Source organism: Anomaloglossus baeobatrachus, chromosome 3, assembly GCF_048569485.1.
Source record: "Anomaloglossus baeobatrachus isolate aAnoBae1 chromosome 3, aAnoBae1.hap1, whole genome shotgun sequence".
In the NCBI taxonomy this organism is placed as follows: Eukaryota; Metazoa; Chordata; class Amphibia; order Anura; family Aromobatidae; genus Anomaloglossus; species Anomaloglossus baeobatrachus.
In genome coordinates, this window is record NC_134355.1 from 345,970,811 (window position 1) to 345,992,583 (window position 21,773).

Sequence of the window (21,773 nt, forward strand, 5' to 3'; positions counted from 1 at the left end):
TCAGGCTTACCCCTGGCTCCGCCGTCACTATCGGGACGGGAGATGTCTTGGTGGGGCAGAGTGTGGTGGTGCAGATGTCGTCCGACGTATAAACACTCTCCAGGCATGGTTTGATGCAAATAAAAGACATTCTTTATTTCACAACTCTTTCCAAAAACCGGCAGTTACAGATGACTTCACATTCTTTTCTTAGCTGGGGAAAGCCTGCCCTGACGTCTCCTCCAGTGGGGATGTGCCCGGCTACTCTACTTCACCTGGCTCCCACTTATGGCTACCCACAGCCCGGACCCACACCGGGACTGCTTCGCACTATGAGGTTCCGCCCGCTCCTTTTCTCTCCGGCTTCCCTGTTCTTCCAGCTCCCTTCTTTCTTTCTTTCTTTCTTTCTGCCCACTCAGCTCCACACTCTGCCCCTGGCTGTTTCTTCTCTCCTGTCCCGGACACAACTGCCTTCAGCACACACTTCCTTTCCCCCTAAGCTGCCGGCTCCTCCTCCCTCCTGTACAGTTTCTATGGGGACAGCATTAACCACTTCAGAGAAAACCTGTGCTTCCTTGTAAGGGGTCTGCCCACCCCTTACAAATTACAGTGTATATAAATAAACTCAGACGAGGTTGATGCTAACGTGTTTATTTAGCAAAGCTAGAGAAAGATGATCATGCATAACAAAGCTGAAAGTGAAAACCAGAGGATAGTCCAGAGAACAGAGCAGATATGAAAGCTAAAGCTAGATGAGCCTTGGATCTAGCGCTCACAAGCCGTCTTCAGCGGCACTTGCCATTTCTTCAGCGGCAGTTGCCATGTCTTCAGCAGCACTTGCCATGTCCTCAGCGGCACTTGCCATGTCCTCAGCGGCACTTGCCAGTTGACAATCGCATACTTTCTTTTCACCTGCTTTAACTGTTGTTTATATAAAAAAAATAGAGAGAACAGGAAGGGTTAAATGTATACTTTTTATCTGAAACTTGAATAATTGGTATATGCCACCAGAAAACTATACTCACTTAATAAGGACAGTTGTCCTTTCTTTTCGCTCCAATGTCTGGGAGACACTTTCAGTGGTACTCACATGTGTGACTCCAGATACTTTACTCTGGTGGAGAATGCCACTTACTGCAGTAGTGAGCCTGCTGTCCTCTCCTTCAATAAGCTTCCTGCAAAGAGAAAACAAAACATACCTAAAAGGATAGCCAAGGCTTCTTTTTCCCTTATATTAGTAGACTATGCTTTTGTAACCAGTGTTATTTTGTTGCAATATTTCTAAAATAAAATATGAAACAACCAAAAGTCTGTTTCAAAATTATTATAGTAAGTGAAAGATGCAGATCCTATACTACTCTATTTATATTTGAGGCATCACTGCACAGTTGTTTTTCTTTTTTTCAGCACTGGAGTGGTGCTAATGTCGCCCCTGGTCTTATACTCACCCTCTGGCGTTTTCACCTTTTTTTCGGTGCGAAACCCATCAGTCTCAGGAAGTTTGTGACCTGCCGAATCACTCCAGTGTTTCATGGAACAAGCTAGAGGTCACTCTTCATACAAGTCTATTAGAGCCTCATTCTGACCCTCATAGACCTACAACCTACATTGAGCACTTGTAATGTAACGTCTGACTTCCATTCAGTCAGAAATTGCGGTCACATGATGGCGCTGTAGGATGGGAGCAGAGGTGATTAAAAGGTGAAAACCCTGGAGAGCGAGTATAAGACTGGAGGCAGGGACTTTAAATTTAAAGCAAAAAAAAAATAAAATACTGGAGTGGTGCTTTAAGGTTATAGACTAGCAGCAAATCTTGTTTGTAATTCATCCAACAGTCCTGTCTTAAATAGAAAGCTGTAAGCCTTACTCAGAATTAACAAAGATAAAGCATCAGTAACAGATCTTGGCAGGTTCACTTTCTGCTTAAGCTTGACAAAGCATAGCATTTCCGACATCATATAACCAGTGCGTTTTATGAAGGATTGTTTCAAATTTCAACGTATAGACAGAGAAGAAGGCTGGCTTACCTATTGAAATGCACCGGCCAGCCACCCCCATCAGAACACTAGTCACAATGCCAACACATGAAACTTTCAGCAGTAGATACAAGTGGACCAGCCAGGATTACAAGTACTTATATCTTGAGAGATGACCCAATTATCGTAGATGCACAGGGCAGCAGAATTGTGAATAAGCTTGAGAATGGAGTCTGCAGGCCAAACTGACCGTATAAACTAAGCACAAAGCCTTGTAGGCGATATCGTCACTATAAAATTTGCATCTTTAGTTTTCTGATCACTGCCTCTATTAGAACCTGAAATGTAACCAAACATTCTAATTAGGGTTCTTGGTGCACCCTTGGAGTGCCCAAGAAGCACAGTGAATCGTTCCACCCGCTGGTTTTGCAAGCCCCCACTTCCTGCACTGCTGATTGACAGAAGAGGCTGCCCTGAGATTTCCCAGCTGACACTGACAACTGACAGTGTCAATCACCAGAGAGGGAAAAGGGAGGCTGCCCCCTATCTCCCTTACTATTCGTAATAGCCATTGAACCACTTGCGGAATTAATTAGAGCACATCAGCGAATAGAAGGAATTAAAACATGCAATTACCATCATAAGATAGGCTTGTTCGCGGATGATGTTATCCTTACATTGTCCGACCCAATAAACTCTGTTAGAGCAGTACAGGAAGTGCTTGATTCCTTTTCCAAAGCCTCGTATTATAAACTGAACATGGAGAAATCCAACATACTTCCCTTTTTCTTGGAAGATAAAACTATTAACTTAATAAAAAAGTTTTCAACATTTACATGGGAAGTTAAATCAATCTCTTATTTGGGTATCAAAATTACCGACAACCTACATTCCTTAATAACAATAAATATGGAGGATCTCATCGAAGCCACTCAAAAGGCCACTAACAATTTATATAAAGAAGAAATTACGTGGCTAGGCAGACTCATGTCCTACAAAATGATGATCTTACCCAAGATTCTTTACTACTTTAGGGCTATTCCACTCACCATTCCAATAAAATTCATTGGTAAACTTCAATCAATTCTAAATGGGTTTATTTGGAATCATAAAAAACCAAGACTTTCTAAGTCCATTCTAATGAAACGTAAAATTAGAGGCGGTTATGGTTTGCCAAACCTTGAAAGCTATCACAAAACTAATATAATAAAACAAAGTATTTGTTGGTTAAATAGTGATTTTTCTCCGACATGGTTGGACCTTGAGTCTGCTTTAAACAACTATTCTTCTCTCCGTTCTCTTCTTTTAACCCATATACTTAATCCCAAACTTTCCCTGCCTTACCACCCTACTCTTGCATCTACTATTCTTGTTTGGCAGAGTTTATGTAAGATTAAAACCAAGATGTCGAAATATGATCAAATTAAAAACTTCTCTCAAATATCTTAACATTCCTAACTGATGTACAGGTTCCTTCCTCATGGCAAAATCTTGGCCTAAAAACAATTAGTAACATACATGATGGAAAAGATTTTATTTCCTTTTTAGATCTAAAAATAAAATATAAGATCACAGACTTGGACTTCAAAACATTGATTTTTCTAAGGGAATCTCTTAATAAATTATTGGTTGGTAAACATCCCCTTCCAGAGATTATAAACCACCTCCTTTGTAATACGGAAAAGAAAACAATCTGGAATACCAAATATATCTATGACCTTGTAAATAATGACACTAAACCTATTCTTTTAAACTACATGGCTAAATGGGGGAAAACTTTAAACAAGGATTTTACAGAAGAAAACTGGCAATTTAGCCTAAAAGCGACTTTTTCCTCTAACATTTCGGCTATTCTACACGAGTCCTTCTATAAGGTCATAACAAATTGGTATTTCACTCCATCTAAGCTACATAACATAGACCCCAAAAATACTCCACTTTGTTGGAGAAATTGTAACGAAAAAGGAATGTTGGTCCACATCTTATGGAATTGCCCAAAGATAAGACATCTCTGGAGGGAAGTGTCAAATCTAATTAATCGAGTTACCAATTCCAACATCAAATTATCGCCCCAAATGGCGCTTCTTTCTATGGATATGGAAAAACTAGACCAAATGCAGATCCCGATTGTGATTCACATTTTTTTGATCACCAAACAACTTTTATTGGCCAAATGGAAAAGTGATACTGTTCCAAATATTTCTGAAGTAATCAAGATGTTATCCATGCACCACGAATTTGAAAATAAACACGCGATATACAATAACCTGTTCCAACCCTATCAAAAGAGATGGGGTACCTGGCTATCCTACATCGAGCAATCCAAACCATCAGCTTATATAGTAGTAATTTTGAAGCTAAAAACACAAATAGTCCTCTGACAAATCCCAATCAATTTTCTCCTTTATTTCTCCCTTCCTCTCTTTCCTTTTCCTCTTTTTTTCTTTCTTGTACATATTTCTTAAAAGTAATGATTCTCAATATTTGCAAAGAAGATATAACTAAACTAAGCTATATATATGTTGTACAGAAGTCTTTGCAAATGATTATTATGCATGATAGTTCTCCTTCTAACCATTTTCCGAATGCCATTTCACCTTTCTTTTCCCGGTTTCCCCAATAAAGATCTCTCCTTCAACCTTCCCTCCCCGGCTTACCTCCCCTCAAACAAAAAACGCAAATGTTTGAACTGTTACAAAGAAATTGTCTAATGTTTCTACTTTGTTCCACTAAACTAATGTAATATATAAATGTTCTAATATGTAATAAAAATATTGTAACCAGAGAGGGAAAAGGGAACATACAAAACCTGTGGCCAGAATGGTGCACTGTGCCTCCTGGTCACCCCAAGGGTGCACTGAGCAGCCTAGTACGCATATTTCATTCATCTACTATTTCTGCAGTACAGAGGCAGCGATTACAACACTAAAGTGATTTTTTTTTTATAAGGCGCTATGTCACCTATGAGGCTACGTGTTTAGTTTATCCTGTCAATTTAGACAGACAGACTCCATTTACCAATACTTTAGATTGACTGGGTAGACAGTGCTGTGCCTGACACGGTAGAAATTAATTAGGAAGAAAAGAGACCATGAAGAGACAAGGGGGGATATTTTTTAACAAAGCACCAAAATTATATCTGAAACCAAGTCAGAATTCTGGGGTACATGCCATTTGCCACATTAATTAAGGATTTTACACAGTTTTGAGTCTGACTAGATATGTTTGTAAAATTTGCCACATTTACTAAAGGTGTGCTGCAGTGTTTTGTCTTAGAAAGTAGTAAAGTAACAGCTATCTAATAGGTGTATAAACGTAGACTTTGAAGTCTAAACATGTACTAGATTTATAATCTAACATAGATTTGGTGCATTGTAAAGCCCCATTCCAGCGGGGGAGGGGGGGGTATTTCCCCCAATTAGAGAGGATGAGTATGAGACAGGGGGCAGAGGGTTTAGATGTAAAGTTTAAAAAATAAAGCTGGAGTGGTTCTTTAAAGGGATCCAACCATCAGGATTTTTGTATACAACCTAAAGCCAGTGCTATGCTGGCACTATCAGGCTGATTCTCTACATACCATTAGTGGTTGGTCAGCTCCGATGTATAGTTTTCGAATACAGGCCAGTAACGTTAAAGAAATGTATGGCTTTTTGATTGGCAGCAGCTGCCGAATAGCTAATATGTGGGTGGTTTTTGATATCTATTCCCGCCCCTGTCTGCCTGTCTGCCTCCTTGGCCTCTGTAGATGCTAGACTGTATGGGCTCCTTCCAGCTCATACAATCTAACATCTGATAGTGCCAGTACAGCACTGGCTTTAGGTTATATGGGAAAATCCTGGTGATTGTTCACTTTAAATTTGGTGTAATTTATGATGGTCTAGTCTACATTTATGCTAAGTATTAGGATTAATAAATCTGCCCCAAGGTGGTGTAAGATTAAGGCAAGTAATAACAACAGCATGAATTGCATTAAAAAGTGTGAATTTATACTTTTATGTCCTTCTTCTCAGTTCGCTCTGTCTTTTCTGCTACGACATTTAAGGGAAACCTATATCTAAATGGATCCCATTATAATCAATATGATTTCACTTTCAACCAAAAACAGCCAAAGATGTCAGTTTCAATGCCTGTAATCTTTTTTGTCAGAGAAGAAATAAATTATTGCTACCAAATACCTATAGAAATAATTTACAGCACAGAATTAAGACTCCTGTTACCTATATGTGACAATCTCAATATCCAGTGCCATCTTTACACTCAGTAAGTCTTGATATTCCCGTAAGTGTAATGCAATTTTTTCCTTCAGAGATTTTAAATCATCTTCAAACTTCCTGATTTTCTCCTAATTATTGAAATGCAAAATAAATGAAATCATTAGTAAATTGAATAGGATGGGAAATATTCCGTATTGACCAATACCTACCTGTAGCTCCTCTATCTCAAGTTTATTCTTTTCTTGAGTCTCTTTAACTTGGGCCTCCAGTGCTGCGTTTTTGTTTTTAAGGGATTCTAGTTCTGTTTCTTTGCCTTTAATCTGTAATGAACCCTCCAATCATAAACATATCTTTGACATTTGTACAGCCAAATAAACACTTAATGAGAGCTACTGATAATTTTTTGGATGTCAAGTTACCATCGGTACGATAATGGCACCTGTCACACCGATATGTGATAATGTGACTAATCAGCCCAACATTGAGGCATATGTACATGACAAAAACTATGAAGTAATGCAAAGAATTGGTTGGGAAGGAGAGAAAGGACTGGGTAGCTGAATTGCTTCTTGTCCAATCAACAGCTATCTTGAACTTTATGGACCAAGAGTAAGAAGCCATGGCCAAAGTACCAAGAGAACTTGCCCCATCACTGTCTTTCTTCCCTGTAACTCAAAAAGGCCCCAGAACTTCCTGGAAGATTTAATTTAAAGGGAATCTGTCAGCAGGATCAACCTTACTAAACCCTCTATAAAGGCATGTAGGTCATATGAAGCTGGATAAAATGATACCTTGATATCTGTGATCTGGTGTCTTATTCCAGAGAAATAAACCTTTTTATTAATATGTAAATGAGTTGTTAAAATCTATGGACTAGACACCACTGATCTGCATGAAAATTTGCCTCCAGAGCTTATTTTAAATGAAAGAGGGCGATCCCAGTGTGAGACATGTAATGACTGACAGTCCACTCTCCTGATTTACATATCTCAAACTGATAACTCCCTCTTTCATTTAGAATATGCTCTGAAGGCAGATTCGGTGTCCGATCCATAGATTTTAACATCACATTTACCCCTTAAGAAAAAGTGGATTTCTCTGGAATAAGACATTGGATCACAGATATCACGGTATCATTTTATTCAACTTTCTATGACCTTGAGCCTACTTACAGATTCCCTTTAAAGATTCAGACTCTTACACGCATAGAATATTGCACACGTGCTTTTGATGGAAGGAAAACATATAAATTCCCATCAAGAAAACATAAATTCCCCACTTCAGGAAAGACATCGATATATTGAAGCAAGTGCAGACTAGAGCAACCAAGATGGTAAAAGGTCTGCAAACCATGTCCTATGAAGAACAGCTAAAAGAACTAGGAATGTTTAGTTTGAAAAAGAGAAGGCTGAGAGGAGACTTAATAGCGGTCTACAAATATCTGAAAGGCAGTCACAGTGCAAAGGGAACTATCCTATTCTCACTAGCACAAGGAAGTACAAGAAGCAATGGGATGAAAGTTAAAGGAAGGAGATTCAGATTAGACATTAGGAAAAACTTTCTGAAGTGAGGGCAGTCAAGGAGTGGAAAAGACTACCACGGGAGGTCTTGAGCTCTCCATCAATGGAAATCTTCAAGTAGAAACTGGATAAACATATAACTGGGATGATTTAGGAAAGCCTGCACTCGCAGGGGGTTGAACCCGATGGCCCATGAGGTCCCTTCCAACTCTACCATTCTATGATTCTATGAAGTTACTGATGATGATTAGATACATTTTTTTGCAAACCTTAATCAAATTTTAATTTCTAGAGGTGAGTTTTGGAAAAGGAGAGGCTTATGTAATAAATATCTGTTTATACTGGAGGGTTTCTATAAGAATCAGAACAGAACGGGAGAATAACTGGAAAAAAAATACAAGAAAAAACAATTAAAACACAAGCCCCCTTTTAAAGGTGGCTAATTGACGTCATAAGGCAATAGAACAGATACCGGGTCCATCTCCTCACTTCCCATGCATTTGTTTTCCATCTTCCCCTTTAATATAGAGGCAGTGTTAATCTCCCTCACAGATATATACATCAGGGTTGTTTGAGTGTCTCAGAACTAAGGGCTCATTCACACATGAGTTTTTCACATATAAGTACTATATGTGTGGGGGCGTGGCCTGGCTATGGAGGAGTAGAGACGCACGTCTGCTAAGATCCTAGCCCGGGCCGAAGGAAAAGCAGCAAAACAGAGCACCATAGCACCCAGATCGGTACCCATGGGAGCGAAAAGAAAGAAGGGAGCACCTACCGGCACAGCGAGAGCAGCGGAGCCCCTATCTCAGGACATCTCCCGCTTCATGTCAGGAGCGGGCCCTGCAGATCAGCTTGGATCTGGATCCATAACGGCGACGCAGGCAGGCAGCGAGGCAGGGGAGAAGCAGCTGCGGACGGCTACACTCAGAACGGCAAGTGACAGAGGAGGAGCGGCGGCATCGGGAGGAGACGGACGGGCGGATCCGGGCACAGGTCAGAGGAAATGGTGACAGTCCGGGACACACACTGCATGGCCAAGATGGCGCTGCGGTGGGGGACAGAAACGCGCCAGGCCTCACAGCGTGGGCAGTGGCAGAGGGAGGGCCCCCGAGTGGGAATAGAGAAAACGGCGGCACTCAGGCTCAGCCACAGCCAGGACCTTCAGAGCAGGGGCCATAACCTGGAGCTATCATGGCACAAGAGGGTGACTGATCTGGGAAAGAGTCGCAGGCAAGGGGAAGTACAGAAAGGCAGGAACGGCCACCATCCCCCACAACAGACCAGTTGAGAGAACCCCATACCTCCGGCTCACAGTACATAGTGGCAACACTAGCCTCAGAGGAATTACAAATACCATGGAATCAAGAGAGGGGACCCCACGAACAGGGAGATGAAATCCACCATCACCAAATGGGCCCCCCTCAGGGAGGTGCTCACTCCCCACAGGGACTCCAAGACCAGGCAATGCAGCTGGGGAACGAAGGTTCCAGGGCTGTGAGAATGGCTGCCCTGACATATCTTCGAGAATTAAGCAATAGAATTAAACACATGCCATCAACAGAGGAAATGGAGCACTATGTGTCCCGATTAGAAAATGCATATAAAGCTGAGCTGGTGGCCCTGAAAGATGATATACAGCATGTGAGGGAGAGAGTTTCCACCGTGGAGGTGACTACTACATCTATGTCACAGACACTGAATATCCACTCCTCTGACCTGTCAATCCACTCGTACCAACTGCATTACTTGGCAGATCAAATGGACGATGCAGAAAATAGAGGGCGGCGAAATAACATACGAATACGGGGCCTGCCAGAATCTATTGAGCCGGGCAAGCTGGATAAAACAACACGTCATATATTTAGTGCACTCCTGCAGGTTCCCCTGGACACCAGCCTCGAGCTAGATAGAGTCCACAGAGCCTTAGGACCCAAATCAAGGGACCCAGAGTACCCCAGAGATGTGATCTGTAGAGTTCATCGCTACCAACTAATAGACGCCATCACGGCGCGGGCCCGTGTATCTGGTATTCGTCCGTCATCTAGACAAGAAAATGCAGATCCTCCCAGACCTCTCAAGATGGACTTTACAAAAAAGGAAGGCACTAAGACCCCTATTGGACACTCTCCGGCGACATAAAATGCCATACACGTGGGGGTTCCCAATCCGTCTACGGGTCCGTCACGATGGGAGAGTTAACACCCTCAGCCACCCCAGAGGAATCGACGCCTTTACCGATGCTTTACGACTGCCGCCGGTGGAGATCAGAGACTGGCCCCAGTTACCCTCGGGTCTCCTGGGAGAGAGACCCCTAAAACCTGCATTCCCACTGCCCCAAAGAAGACGGGATCTCAGAAGAAGGGGAGATATTAATTGAGATTAGAGGAGTAAGAGGAAAAGTTCCCGATATTCAAGCCAACAACATCTTTCGTTTTAGGGACACTCCCCACATATCCCCCGGAGGCAGATGATTAAACCGACAAATCGGAGGAGGGGTTCGAGGGGAAGGGGCGAGCGGCACGACCAAAGAAGGAAAGACCGTTATGGAGACAGACATGCCCGCCAATCCGAGAAAAGCCGTTTGCCACCTGAGAAGGTTGAGGGGGGGAGGAGGCACAGGGGAGAGCGATCACCTCTCCATGCAGGGGAATAGGCTAAATAGCAGGGAAAATCTCTATTGGAATATTTGGTAGCATAGATGCAATGAATGGGTGTTAACTTTTGATATATTTTGCATTTTAGATTGTGGTTCTGTCGGTCTGGGGGGAGATCTCCTCGATAGAAAGCTCGCTACCCAAAAAGGGAGTACTACCCTGTGGGACGTGGTACAGTGGGAAAACTTCTTTCCCTATTCCCTTTGAATCCAGGGGTACCCCTCGAATAGAGGGCGCCCAACTACTTTTCTTCTAAACACTTTATTCTCCTAACTTACTTAAAATCTCCTGATCTTTTTTCTTCTATTACTTCTCCAGCAAACCTTCTCTTATTTCCTTTTTTCCATTCTCCCCCCCTCCCTTTTTTTTTTTCCTCTCCTTCTCTTCTCCGCCTGCCCCTCCTCCCCCCCCCCACCCGCACCCCCCAGCCACCAACATTTGACAACAGACACACAGGCTCTATACCATCTGGGCACGAAAGGGATCGGAGAGCATGACATCTCTGAACTTCGGATCCATTAACATCCGGGGATTCAACACCCCACAGAAGAGATCGCAGGTTCTCTATGGCATGCATAAACAAAAGATTCAGGTACTGATATTAGAGGAAACACATTTTAAAACGGACCACATTCCTGTCATCAAGGATAGGTACTATACTGAATGGTTCCACAGTTCTTACTCAGATTCGCGTTCAAGGGGGGTATCCATAACGATCCATAAAAATCTGGGTCACTCGGTAGTTGACTCAATCACAGACCCCAATGGTAGATTCATACTGTTAAAACTTAGAATCAACTCAACTCTCTATACGATTGCTGGATGGTACTCGCCGAGTCAGAATCAAGCAAGGGCGTGTGTCTCTTTTCTGAAGACCTTATCCGGGTTTGCTGAGGGGGTGGTGGTGATAGGAGGGGACTTTAATCTAATTAGATTCAATCTAATTGAACCCGTGGATGGACACCACATCGGGAAGAACCGCTGTCCCGGAGAGGTCACTACGGGCACTGAAAAAAGAAATACATAGACTACACCTGGTGGACATATGGAGAATAATGAACCCCCAGGGAAAAGATTATACGTTTTTCTCGAACCCCCACAACTCCTACAGCAGAATTGACTTTTTCTTAATAAGCCACCACGCTCTCAAATGGAGACCTAGCGCCCCCATAGGTAATTTTGTGTGGTCCGATCACACACCAATTTTTCTGAAACTGTCCCCCCCAGATAGACCTGAGCAGACTTGGAGTTGGAGACTCAATGACAATTTGCTCCGGGACCCTATATGTGTGGCGGACATTGGGGACTCAATTGACTAATTCCTCTCAGTGCACACTGCAGATGAAACACCGTATCCCATTAAATGGGAGGCACTGAAGTGCGTTCTGAGAGGCACTTTTATAAAACAGGGAACACGCATCAAAAAGGCAAAGGAGGCTAGGGTGACAGAACATCTGGCCCAAATTCAAGTGCTAGAAACTCAACATAAGAACATACCATCCTCAGAAACATTGATTGAACGCACTAAATGTAGAGATGACCTGAAAGCCATCCTAAATTTAAGTTATCTTAGATTCAAAAATCAATTCAAAAAGACCCTGTACAATTACTCAGACAAATGCAGCCGCCCACTGTCACGCCTCCTCCATCCCCGTACGCAGACTCAATATATTCCACATTTAAAGCACCCAAATGGGACAGAGGAACACAATCCGGTAGAAATCCTAGCCATTATGAAAACATTTTACTCCAATTTATACAATATCAAAGGGAAATTCTCGAACATGGATCCCCGGGAATTTCAGAGGCGGGTAGACGAATAAATGACAGACACAGCCCTTCCGGTATTAGGGGACGACGTTTTAACTCAGCTCGAGGACCAATTCACAGAGGCGGAGGTAGAGGCAGCTATCAATAATACTCCCAGCGGAAAGAGCCCTGGACAGGACGGGTTCTCCCCACTTTTCTTTAAGACCTTCTGAGACAGGCCTTCATGACAAAGGTGTTCAACTCAGTCACACATACCAATGGGTTCGCCCCTCAATCATTAGAGGCCCATGTGGTGGTAATACCCAAACCAGAGAAAGACCCCACGATGGTATCAAACTATCGCCCAATCTCGTTGATCAATGTAGACATCAAAATCTTCGCAAAGTTACTAGCCAATAGATTGACACCGCTACTCCCAGAAATAATACACTCGGACCAGGTGGGTTTCGTACAGGGACAGGAGGCGAGGGACAATGTATGTGTCAGGACCGGGAGGACTGATGGGCCCAGGAGGTGGATCCACTGGACCGAGTATCCCACCGGGGGGCAGGGTACACGGCAGCCGGAGCACTGGCGTGGCAGGGACAGGTATAACCAGGTCAGCAGAGTCACAGAGTTCTTCAGGACGGTAAGGAAACAGGCACAGGTACCAGGGAGCAAAGACAAGGAGTCTACAGGACACGGCACCAGGGGGCCTGAGCACCTAGCTCAAAAGACAAAGCTTCCAGACACGTTGATCAGGCAACGCCCCTATGGAAAGGCCAGTCTTATATATCCAGCACAGCCGTATGTCACATCCTGCTTCAGATGTGCTGGGTCCATAAAACCAGGAGAGTGGGCGCGGCCTGGTCCTATACAGAGGCATGAGGCTAATACTCAGAGTCAGACTCATGAGACCAGGAGCAGGACACAGGAGAGCACGAGCGGGAGCGGCGGCCATGACCGGTGGACACGTGGAGTGGATCAGTGGGTAAGGAGCAGTGCAATGACGGTGAGGCCGGATCAGTGGGTACGGAGCGGTGGTGCGATGCAGGTGCGACTGGATCAGTGGGTACAGAGCGGTGGTGCAATGCAGGTACGACTGGATCAGTGGGTATGGAGCGGTGGTGCGATGCAGGAACCGGCTCAGTGGGTAAGGAGGGCTGCTGGGACACCGGGAGCGTGACAGTACCCCCCCCTTGAAGCCCCCCTCCCCGCGGCCGGGACATGTGTGGCGCCCCTGACCTGGTCAGGCACCACTGAGTACTGCACCCATGCTGGGGACAGTACAATACAGGTAATCCAGAAGGCTGACAGGGGTGTGGAACACAGGCGCATAGTGATCAGGTCTCACACATGTACCCATGAGAGGACCCCTGGGGATCCCAGGAGGGGGCAAGCCTTCACCTTCACTGGAATAGTGGAGGGGGTAGAGCCTCCATCTCCTCTCAAGGGGTGTGGTAAGAGAGTCTGGTTGCTAGGTGGCGTAGGCAAGAACAGGAGAGGAGGAGCAGTGAGTCAGTTAGAGCAGAGAACTCCATAGGGCTCAGTGAGGAGCAGACCTGTGGGGCTGTTGCTGTCTAACAGCGCCCGCGCAGTGGCTACAGACGGGGGAGAACGGTCAACTAGGAGTGCTGCCTGAAAGCCAGCTTCAGCTAGAGAGTGCACGGAGTGGGAAGTAAGGAGACTGCTAGAGAGCACCAGGCCCAACCGGGCGGCAGATCCCGAAGCGAGGATAGATTCACCTTTCCCTGCTAAACCTGCCGGTGTGGGGCTCTTAAAGCCCACACCACAACACTACAAAAGCCGCAGCCACGTAACCGCAGTGAGGGCCCATAGGTCATAGGAGGCAAGAGGCTGGAGTGGCCTGGTCCGGGGAACAAGCACACGGCAAACAACAAGGGGAGAGAGGCTGCAGCATCTTCCCTGGGTGACCCCCATAGGGACTCAAAGTCGGGGTCACCCCAAACCACCAAGGGCTAAGGAAGGCGAGTCAGTAGTCACCCTCATAAAGTCAGCCTGAAGGATACCTGGTTCCTACCTGGTTCATCTCAGCTACGCCCGGGTTACTCACCCTGCCACCTGAAGTGAGTAAAAACCCTGAAAGACATCCTGCCTGTGTGGTCATTCTGCGACTTGTGGTACTACAAACCTACACAGGGCCCTGGGGCTTGCCTCACTCTCAGGAGGCTACTACATCTAACTGCACACACCATCAGCCCCAGGCGACCCTCAACCTGCAGTGGCGGTCCCTACTGGCCGCAATACTGAGAGTGGCGTCACGATCAAACAAGAAGATTTCCTACCAGTGACGGAGATCCAGCAACGTGGAGTCCCTGAAGGTAACGCACCGACACCGACACACCACCTGTGGGGCTTCACACATGTAGGCGCGCCGAAGAGGGGCAGCAACGTACTTCCGGGACAACCAGGACCGAGCCTCGGGGCCGCAATCCACCCAATCGACCAGGAAGGACTGCCTACCCCGGACCGTTTTCATGGCCACTATGTCCCGTATCGGAGAACCCAAGTCAGCGGCAACGGAGGCAACGGATAAGGGAAGACAGTCAGAAGCAGGACTGGAGTCGTGGGCGACCAGTTCGGGCGTCTCGGACCGGGTACAGGAAAGTGTGTCATCCTCAGTAGCAGGGGGCATCAAAGTCTCAAGTGCCAGGGATGGTGGAACGACGCTGGACTGCGTCGACTCTGCTTCTGGGTCCGGTGGCACCACAGGCACAAGTGCCAGGAGCTGTGGTACACCGCTGGACTGAGTCGTCGCCTCTTCTTCTTCCTGCGGCATAGCAGGCTCGGGTGACAGGGGCCGAGGAACGGGCTGTAGGCAGTGGTCATGACACGAGGACCCCCAGCGGTTAATAGCGCCAGAGTGCCAACTAATGGCAGGGTCATGAAGTTGAAGCCAGGGCAGACCCAACAGGAGCTCAGGAGCCATCCTCGGGATCACAAAGAAGGTGATGGTCTCAGTATGCAAAGTGCCAACCTGGAGTCTTACTGGTTCAGTGGTATATCGGACAGGTTCGTATAGCAGTTTGCCGTCCACGGAGGCGAACCAGAGGGGCTTGGCAAGCGGGATCACAGGTACTTGGTATCGATCCACTGCAGACTGGCGTATGAAATTACCCGCCGCCCCAGAATCGATGTGGGCCTCTGCTGTGAACCTGGTCTTCTTCGTCGTCACCTGGACAGTCTGTGTAAGTGGAACGGAGGGGATTCCGGTGCCAAGGGTAGCGGTTCCCACCATCCCTTGGGCCTGGGGTCTACCAGGTTTCTCAGGGCATGTCCGAAGCATGTGTGACCCGTCTCCACAATAGAAGCACAGGCCCAGGGCGAGCCGTTCTGCACGGCGTTGCTTGGCTTGGTTCAGTCGGTCAATTTGCATGGGTTCCGGAAACATGTCACAGGAAGGCAGGGGCAAAGGAGCGGTAGGCCTCTGCGGGGACAAGGCGTGACGGGGTGGTAGCTTCTCCCGGAATACCTCTTTGGTTCGCTCCTGGAAACGGAGGTCAATCCGGGTGGCTAAGGATATTAAAGCGTCCAAGGTGCGTGGAACGTCACGGCCAGCAAGCTCGTCTTTGACGCGGCCAGAGAGTCCTTCCCAAAAGGCCGCCGTCAAGGCCTCATTGTTCCAGCCCAGCTCAGAGGCGAGCGTGCGGAACTGGATGGCGTATTGGCCGACGGTCAGGGTCCCTTGGCGTAGCCGGAGGAGTGAAGAGGTCACTGTGGTGGTACGTCCGGGTTCATCGAATGTACTTCGGAAAGCGTGCAGGAATTCCCGGATGTTAGTGGTCATTGGATCCTCATTCTCCCACAGGGGGTTAATCCAGGCTAGAGCTTCGCCTTCCAAGTGCGACATCAGGAACGCCACTTTAGCCTGGTCTGAGACAAACAAATGAGGAAGCAACTTGAAATGCAGGGAGCACTGATTCAAGAAGCCGCGGGATTCCCTGCATAGCGAGGCGGAGCAGCGAGGCGAAGTTGCGAGGCCGTGGCGGAAACTGGTTCGGAGCCGGAGACTGGTTGCTGCGTGGACTCAGACGAGGCAGCGGTCTGCAGTGTATATAACCGGTGGTCCATGGACGCCAGGAATTTCAGCATCCAGTGTAAGGTGTCACGCTGTTGCACCAGTTCCTGGCGTAGTTCGGCCAGCTCAGATGTTTGTGCTCCAGCGGGATCCATGGCCTGATCAAACTGTCAGGACCGGGAGGACTGATGGGCCCAGGAGGTGGATCCACTGGACCGAGTATCCCACCGGGGGGCAGGGTACACGGCAGCCGGAGCACTGGCGTGGCAGGGACAGGTATAACCAGGTCAGCAGAGTCACAGAGTTCTTCAGGACGGTAAGGAAACAGGCACAGGTACCAGGGAGCAAAGACAAGGAGTCTACAGGACACGGCACCAGGGGGCCTGAGCACCTAGCTCAAAAGACAAAGCTTCCAGACACGTTGATCAGGCAACGCCCCTATGGAAAGGCCAGTCTTATATATCCAGCACAGCCGTATGTCACATCCTGCTTCAGGTGTGCTGGGTCCATAAAACCAGGAGAGTGGGCGCGGCCTGGTCCTATACAGAGGCATGAGGCTAATACTCAGAGTCAGACTCATGAGACCAGGAGCAGGATACAGGAGAGCACGAGCGGGAGCGGCGGCCATGACCGGTGGACACGTGGAGTGGATCAGTGGGTAAGGAGCAGTGCAATGACGGTGAGGCCGGATCAGTGGGTACGGAGCGGTGGTGCGATGCAGGTGCGACTGGATCAGTGGGTACAGAGCGGTGGTGCAATGCAGGTACGACTGGATCAGTGGGTATGGAGCGGTGGTGCGATGCAGGAACCGGCTCAGTGGGTAAGGAGGGCTGCTGGGACACCGGGAGCGTGACAGTATGCAAGACCATATCGCTAATTGCCAGGGCAGGGGCGAGCCCGGGGGGAATGGGCCTGCTGTCAATCGACGCCGAAAAGGCTTTTGACCGCGTACATTGGGGTTTTATGGAGGCAGCCCTCAAACAGATTGGACTGAGGGGAGGTTTTTTAGCTAAAATACTGGCCCTTTATTCCGGCCCTACAGCACGGATTAAAGCTAACGGCTCCCTCTCAACCCCTTTTCGAATCTACAATGGTACTAGACAGGGATGCCCGCTATCCCCATTAATCTACGCCATTGTTATGGAGCATTTGGCAGTGGCTATCAGGAAGAACCCCAGTGTGCAAGGTCTGACCTTGGACGGGAGACAGTACAAAACTGCCCTCTATGCAGATGACTTATTTCTTTATGTTTCAGAACCCCACATATCATTCCCCTCTCTCCTGAAGGAATTTGAACATTATGGAAATCTTAGCAATTTCAAAGTTAATTACAAAAAGATGGAAGCCCTAAACATTTCATTGCCGGCATCAGAAGTTCAGAGATCCCAAAACAATTTTCCATTCCGGTGGCAGGCACACTCAATAAAGTACCTGGGAATTCAGATACCGGCCGATCTAAACAAACTATACACATTAAATTATCAGACCATTGGGGACTTTAACATATACAGTAAAAAACCTCTGAGTTGGTTTGGAAGGATTAATTCCTTTAAAATGGACATTCTCCCCAGATTCTTGCATGTATTCCAGGCTGTCCCCATAAACCCCCCAATGAGTTTCTTCAAGCCCATGAAAACCGCCCTTTTAAATTTCATATGGAAACAAGCAAAACCCAGAATAAAGTTCTTAACCCTTACTAGACACAAGAAAGAGGGGTGGTGGGATTACCAAATCTACAACTTTATCACCAAGCATCGATGTTGGTCAGATTATTTGATTGGCACTTCCAAGCAAATGTAAAGCAGTGGGTAGAGCTGGAGCAAGGATGCACCCTGACACCTCTGAAGAACCTGCCATGGGTGGGACAGAGAGACAAGATACACATTAAACCTGAGGGGATATTGGTGAAGGCAACACTGAATTTATGGGATAGGCTGAGAGAAAACAGCGGACTGACTAAGACTCCTAGCCCATTAACTCCTATATTTAACAACCCGGAGTTCCCTCCAGCGATGGGGGGGGAGAGGTTCTTACGATGGCATAAAAGTTCGGACATCTGAGTGGCTCACCTATTACAGGACACACGTTTCCCTACACGGGAACAGCTGGAGGAAAGAGACCCTCCCATGAAACTTTCATGGTTGCAGTACGGTCAGCTGCGGTCCTTTTTGGGGAAATTGGGTGTGGAGGGACAGTGCCCTCCCCCGGTGTCACCCACACCGTTTGAGGGCTTGTTCCTAGGGGACTCGCCCCCCCCCCCCCCACCTGATCTCGGTGATATATAAACACCTTAACGGACGGTCTTATCAATCAGGTCCGGACTATGTTCGGGCATGGGAAAAGGAACTGGACACCACGTTCTCGAAGGTGGATAGGCAAAAAGCCTTCCTCTTTACACACAAAATGTCGGTGGCGGGGTTTGCTCAGGAGAAGAATTACAAGATTCTGGCTCAGTGGCACCTATGCCCAACCAAAATTCATAAACTTTTCCCTTCAGCCCCAGATAGGTGCTGGCGATGCGGCACTGAAAAGGGGACAATGACCCACATATGGTAGGAATGTGAAAAAATCAAACCCTTCTGGGACGCGTTTTTCGGGGCTTACACAAGGATCACAGGTAACAAGGTCAGTCCTACCCCTCAGGTGGCAATCCTCTCCATGTTGCCAGGATCCATTGGGGCACAAAAAAGAGATCTGCTCAGGTTTTGCCTGATTGCAGCTAGATCAGTAATCCCCAGATACTGGCGGAGGATGGAGACGCCACCTGTTGGGGAGTGGTTTAAGGAGTTCTCACATATAGCCCTGATGGAAGAATTATCAGCAATAGCAAATGACACTAATGACACCCACACCCGGATTTGGCAACCATGGATTATGTTTAAAGATACCCAGGATTTCTTGAGGATACTGGCTCAGTAAAGAGGTGGTCCAGAGGGCCTGTGTGTCATAAATACCCCTAACCCCATTCCCCTTCCCTCCACCCCCTACTCCTTACCTCCCCTCCCTTTAATCCTTCCCCCATTATACATCCTTCTCAAAATTACAAATCCCCTCCCCCCCCCCTTTTTTTTTTCTCCTCCTCTTCTCTTTTTTCTTGTCCCCATGTATTTTCTCATCATCCTTCGCTCTTTCTTCTGAATCTAAACTATCATCTCTGGTCTCTCTCTCCAATACCTTCTCTCTTCAAGCGCTCTCTCCAAGTATACTAAAAAATGGTCCTCCCTCATTGCAATCTACATTCACTTTCTATGCAGACATAAACATTTGGAAATTCAGCGAGATGTAATGGGGGGTACAGCTTGCTCTCTACTCAGACACATAACGCTGGTAGGGGCCCACTCCGGCCCGGGCCAGAAGTAAGATATTCTGTCATTTAGGGGGCTACGTTCAGGAACCCCCCTGAGACCGATAAATAGGAAAATAGCATAGTTATGGTTGTTCGATAAACCGAAAATGGAGATAAACTGAAGCAAGATAATGTATTTGAAGTACATCCGAAAGGGAAAGGAAATGGGAGCTGAAGTAGTTTGCAATTAGCTTATTAAGAAGAAATGTTAATATAGAGTAAATGTGATGAGCAAGTGTTACATCTTAATTATCCTATGTAGTGGTATGTACAAGATTGTTGGACCTGAAGAGAGATCACTCTCACGAACTATCTAATCTTGTTTTCTTTCTTTCTAAAATATTGTTGCTTGTTGTTTAATGTGTGAAAAATCAATAAAAACAGATTAATCATAAGTACTATATGTGTTATTTCATGGATAGCACTCGTACCTGTGATAGGCTATGAAGCTGTACACATATCGGTGATTTTTTTTTGTGGTCCGTGCAAAATCACGAAGACATGTCAGATATTGAATTGAGTGTTAGATTATATTCAGCAATCAAAATATAAAATAAATTAACCTGATCGGTAACGGTGAAATGAGAAAAAAATAAAAGTGTCAGAATTACGGCTTTTTTGATGACCGCAACTTTGCAATAAAAACTATCAAATCAAAATACTGTATATTAATAAACTGGGTAGTTTGGTTTATGAGTTATGAGATTATTATGCCTTTGTCTGTACATAGTGAATCAAGTGTATTATACTGAACACTGCTCATGTAGGAGTGGAAGGGGCCCACCGGGAAATGTACCTGTTCTCCTGTGGGTCAGTATATGTCAGCCATTACAGTACACTACATTTATGACTTTGACCGTTGCTGGCTACAAAAATGACCATCAACAAAACAATGTTGACCACTGACAAAATGATCGGAATTAAAAAACAAAACAAGGATCTCACATGCATGGAAGATATCAGCACTGTGATTTGATCTTGACAAATTGGCTGCTGCACTGTGTGAATGGGTCTTTAATTAGCTGCCTCCAACCTATTTGTAGGCTTGGGAATGTGAGACTGTATAGTGCACAGCACAGAAGATAGTAGTCATATTCCAAATGTTAGGGACATCACAAGATAGTCTCCACATAATGTGACATCAATGGGCTCCAAGGCCTTTGCAGCCCCACTTACGCTTCTCTTGCAGTTTGCCATGTCTCCTCTGTAATGTCTCACGTTCTCCGCATGCTTTGTAGAAGCTTGACTGAAGTCAACAAATTTGTTTTTGTACCACTCGTCCATCTCCTAAGGGTAAGAGCAGCAGAAGACATAATAAGCATGGGGATATAGACATGTAGTGTCAGGTCTTCACAAAGGAAGGTTCATTAAGGTCTTATGAACACCAAACTCTTTAATTAACCACCTTGCAGCAAAATGACTGCAGCACAGGGGACCCCTCCAGCTTTCCATTTCCAATAGAGCAGCGAGTGTGCTGGGCTCTGGAGGGGTTAATAGAGCATGCTAGGAATGAGCTTTGTGTGCATCAATCTATGAGGACTGTCAGGGATGTCCAATGGCTACATTCTGATTTATCGGATACAAGATAAACAAGCTTTTTAGGTTGCCACAAATATTAAGTAGAATCTGACATCTAATTCCACATTTCCCCAAACAGGATGTGCTCTAATTTTAACCTGCAGGTTCTTGGCTGCAATTTCTTCATATTCTGTCTGAATGTCCCTTAGAGCAGCAGCAAAGTCTGGGATGGAGAATGCCAGGTCACAGGAGGCGCCCATGTTGTAGATCTGCTTCATCAACTCCTCAATCTCCTGCATTGACAGATAGGGACCTGGGTTACACTGTGCACCCCATACAGAAGAGTGGGAGACGTCTCACAGATTGTGTCATTACCTCCCCGTGAACTCGCTGCAGAAACGCAATCTCTGTCTCTAAAGTTTTCAGCTGCTTTTCCAATGCAATCCGTCCCGCAGTGGCCGCATCCACGTCCTATAGGAGACATCACAGAAAGCCTCAGTCTTCACAATGCCTATATATTGTATAGGACTGGATTCACACTGGCATATAGGTGAATCCATTCTTACAGTATTGTGCAACTGTAGAGCTGGTAATATGTTGGGTAATCACCGATCAATGGGTTATAGCTGAAATAGGTAGGGACAAAAAGACCAGTATAATACAGATAGGAAGTCCACTGGTCAACTTTATATGTATCATGTAGATTTTATTTCTGTTGTGATAGATAGATAGAAGATAGAAGATAGATAGATAGATAGATAGATAGATAGATAGA

General features: G+C 46.1%; 1 protein-coding gene across 2 annotated transcripts in view; it reads right to left on the bottom strand.

The window, feature by feature from the left end:
• Positions 1 to 624: 624 nt before the first annotated feature.
• The window catches only part of LOC142295279 (desmin-like), a 37,788-nt gene continuing 16,639 nt past the window's right edge, over positions 625 to 21,773 (bottom strand). For both annotated transcript variants that reach the window (XM_075338386.1, XM_075338385.1), the window contains 7 exons: positions 21,374 to 21,469; positions 21,157 to 21,291; positions 20,657 to 20,767; positions 6,379 to 6,489; positions 6,173 to 6,297; positions 1,005 to 1,154; positions 625 to 900 (listed from right to left, as the gene is read on the bottom strand). In XM_075338386.1, the coding sequence (XP_075194501.1) occupies positions 897 to 900; positions 1,005 to 1,154; positions 6,173 to 6,297; positions 6,379 to 6,489; positions 20,657 to 20,767; positions 21,157 to 21,291; positions 21,374 to 21,469 (732 nt within the window). In that variant the 3' untranslated portion in view covers positions 625 to 896. The remainder of the gene's footprint in view (positions 901 to 1,004; positions 1,155 to 6,172; positions 6,298 to 6,378; positions 6,490 to 20,656; positions 20,768 to 21,156; positions 21,292 to 21,373; positions 21,470 to 21,773) is intronic.